Below are 2597 nucleotides of genomic sequence, written 5' to 3'. Positions count from 1 at the left end.
CCCTGGGCATGTTCCGGGAGCTGATGGTGGTGATCCGCATCTGGGGGCTGCTGAAGCCGAGCTGCCTCCCTGTCTACACGGCCACCTCCGACACCCAGGACAGCATGTCCCTCCTCTTCAGACTGCTCACCAAACTCTGGCTCTGCTGTAAGCATTTCCCCGAACAAAAGAATCCCGTAACGTGGGTCGGGCATGACAGGGATAATTGTGGGGAGTAACTGGAGTGGCTCTGGAGTGTTGGGAAAGGGCAAGCTCAGCTGCCAGATTTATTGTTTCCTGGGCTGCGTTGGTGGGTGGAGGAGGGAACCACACGCCCTTCTCTCGGTCTCCAGATGAGAAATAAAAAGGTCACACTGGTTCTCTCCCCCTCTGCTTCATTTTCTCTGCAGGTCGTGAGGAAAATCACATCACGGAGCCAGATGACACCCTGATCGACGAGTGTTGCCTCCTGCCCAGCCAGCTGCTCATCCCCAACATTGACTGGCTGCCCATCAACGACGGCATCATCAGCAGGCTGCAGAACAAGCAGCTGGTGCGGCTGCAGTTCGGGAAGGCTCCCGGGCTCGTGGGTCACACCGTCTCTTCCCAGTTCGATGCCTTTGTCAGGTAGAGGGACCTGGAACGAAGGGGTGAGGAGAGGGAGTCAGGGGCTTCGTGGCCAGTGGGTTTGGGACTCCAGCGGTTCTCTGGCTCGTCCGCTCCAAAGCGGCTTTTGTCGCCTCTGCTTGGATTCCTTCCGTAACGTGCCGTGGGCTGGGAGCCTGAGGGTTGAAGAGAGACGGCAAGAGGAGGGGAAAAGCCAGCTCGTTTGTGATCAGATTGATTGCTGTCAGCGTGGCCTCACGTCCCCTGGCAGTCGGTGGCCCAAAGCCTGCATCGTGTTTTGCCGCTGTCCTGGGACAGCTTTAGATGGTGACGTGCTAGAAAAGTTCCCCTTCTCCTCCTGCCCAGGGCGCCCGGACAGCCCAAAATCGACCACCTGCGGCGGCTGCACTTGGGCGCGTACCCCACCGAGGAGTGCAAGTCCTGCACCAGGTGAGCACGGAGCGGGGACCCCGACTGCTCCTTGTCCTTCACCAGCTCTTCCAGGCCCCGTTTACCGTCCCACTGGTGTCCCAGTAAGGTTTTGCTTTAGTGGTGTCTGCAGGAGGAAACGCTGCTGCTGCGATAAGGCTTTTGGTGTTCCCTTCGCGCTGGGAGAGAGCGGCTGTGCCCGCTTTACCCATCCCTCCCCGGCAGGACTGAGATCCTTACGGTGCCTGTTGGGAGCAGCGCGGCTGCTTCCATCGCTGCTCTGTGTCGTTGTATTAGGTGAAAAATACTATTTCGCCCAGCTCACCACAGCTCTGCGAGAATTTGCCCCGCTCGGCAGCAACGTGCCTGAGCTGCGGCTCAGCTGAGGGCTGAGGAATCAACACGGTGCTGCTTTCCCAGCACAGTCAGCGCGGTCAGGGGACCAGGACTGGGACCTGGTTAGTGCTGAGAGACCCCAGCTTGTTCTGCAGGTCTGGTCCTCTAAAACCACCCGTGTCCTGGCGAGGGGAAATAACCACAGCAGCCGTGTGCCGGTGTGGGTGGGTTTCAGACCGGGTTGTGTGTGAAGGCCTTTGTGCTGCCTCCTCACCCACCCTGACAGAGAGCCTGGGTGCAGGAGCAAACGTCCCGCTGGTCGTGTGGCACCCGTGTCCGGGCGAGGGGAAATAACCACAGCAGCCGTGTGCCGGTGTGGGTGGGTTTCAGACCGGGTTGTGTGTGAAGGCCTTTGTGCTGCCTCCTCACCCACCCTGACAGAGAGCCTGGGTGCAGGAGCAAACGTCCCGCTGGTCGTGTGGCCGAGCTGGCTTTAGTGACTGGTTTTGATGGAAAGTCTCCGGCAGATCATCGTTACAAGGCGACTGGCTGCGCCTTCCCTTTCCTCCAGGTGCGGCTGCGTCACGATGCTGAAGTCGCCGAACAAGGTGACGGCGGTGAAGCAGTGGGAGCCTGGCGAGGGGAAATAACCACAGCAGCCGTGTGCCGGTGTGGGTGGGTTTCAGACCGGGTTGTGTGTGAAGGCCTTTGTGCTGCCTCCTCACCCACCCTGACAGAGAGCCTGGGTGCAGGAGCAAACGTCCCGCTGGTCGTGTGGCCGAGCTGGCTTTAGTGACTGGTTTTGATGGAAAGTCTCCGGCAGATCATCGTTACAAGGCGACTGGCTGCGCCTTCCCTTTCCTCCAGGTGCGGCTGCGTCACGATGCTGAAGTCGCCGAACAAGGTGACGGCGGTGAAGCAGTGGGAGCAGCGCTGGATCAAGAACTGCCTGTGCGGGGGGCTCTGGAGGAGGATGCCCCTCAGCTACTCCTGAGCGACGGGACCCTCCTTTCCTGGAGCTGCTGGGGACAAAGGGGCGGCTGCTCTTCTCCGACAGCATCGAGCCCCTGACCCCAGCACTGCTGCTTTTCCTGCATTGCTCCTTCTGTGGCAGGAGGAGGAGGGAGCTCTTCCTCCCTTACGGGAGCTGGAAGGGAGCACCAGAGCTTTTCCCATTGACGTCAGCTGGGGCCAAGGGCTGTGTTTGCGTCTCTGGGCCAGGCCCTTGCCCGGGCAGAGCGCGGTGC

The 2597-nt window shown here is 60.5% G+C and overlaps 1 protein-coding gene across 1 annotated transcript in view; it reads left to right on the top strand.

Annotated features, from left to right (window-relative positions):
• MED16 (mediator complex subunit 16) overlaps positions 1-2344 on the top strand; it is a 9151-nt gene extending 6807 nt beyond the window's left edge. The window contains exons 13-16 of the mRNA XM_010144134.1: positions 2-147; positions 390-606; positions 952-1035; positions 2218-2344. Of these exons, the coding sequence (XP_010142436.1) occupies positions 2-147; positions 390-606; positions 952-1035; positions 2218-2344 (574 nt within the window). The remainder of the gene's footprint in view (position 1; positions 148-389; positions 607-951; positions 1036-2217) is intronic.
• The last annotated feature ends 253 nt before the right edge of the window (positions 2345-2597 follow it).

This window comes from Buceros rhinoceros, unplaced genomic scaffold (assembly GCF_000710305.1).
Source record: "Buceros rhinoceros silvestris isolate BGI_N320 unplaced genomic scaffold, ASM71030v1 scaffold18439, whole genome shotgun sequence".
Classification (NCBI taxonomy): Eukaryota; Metazoa; Chordata; class Aves; order Bucerotiformes; family Bucerotidae; genus Buceros; species Buceros rhinoceros.
Note: the sequence above shows the minus strand (reverse complement) of the source record. Positions and strands in the feature narration are given on the sequence as shown.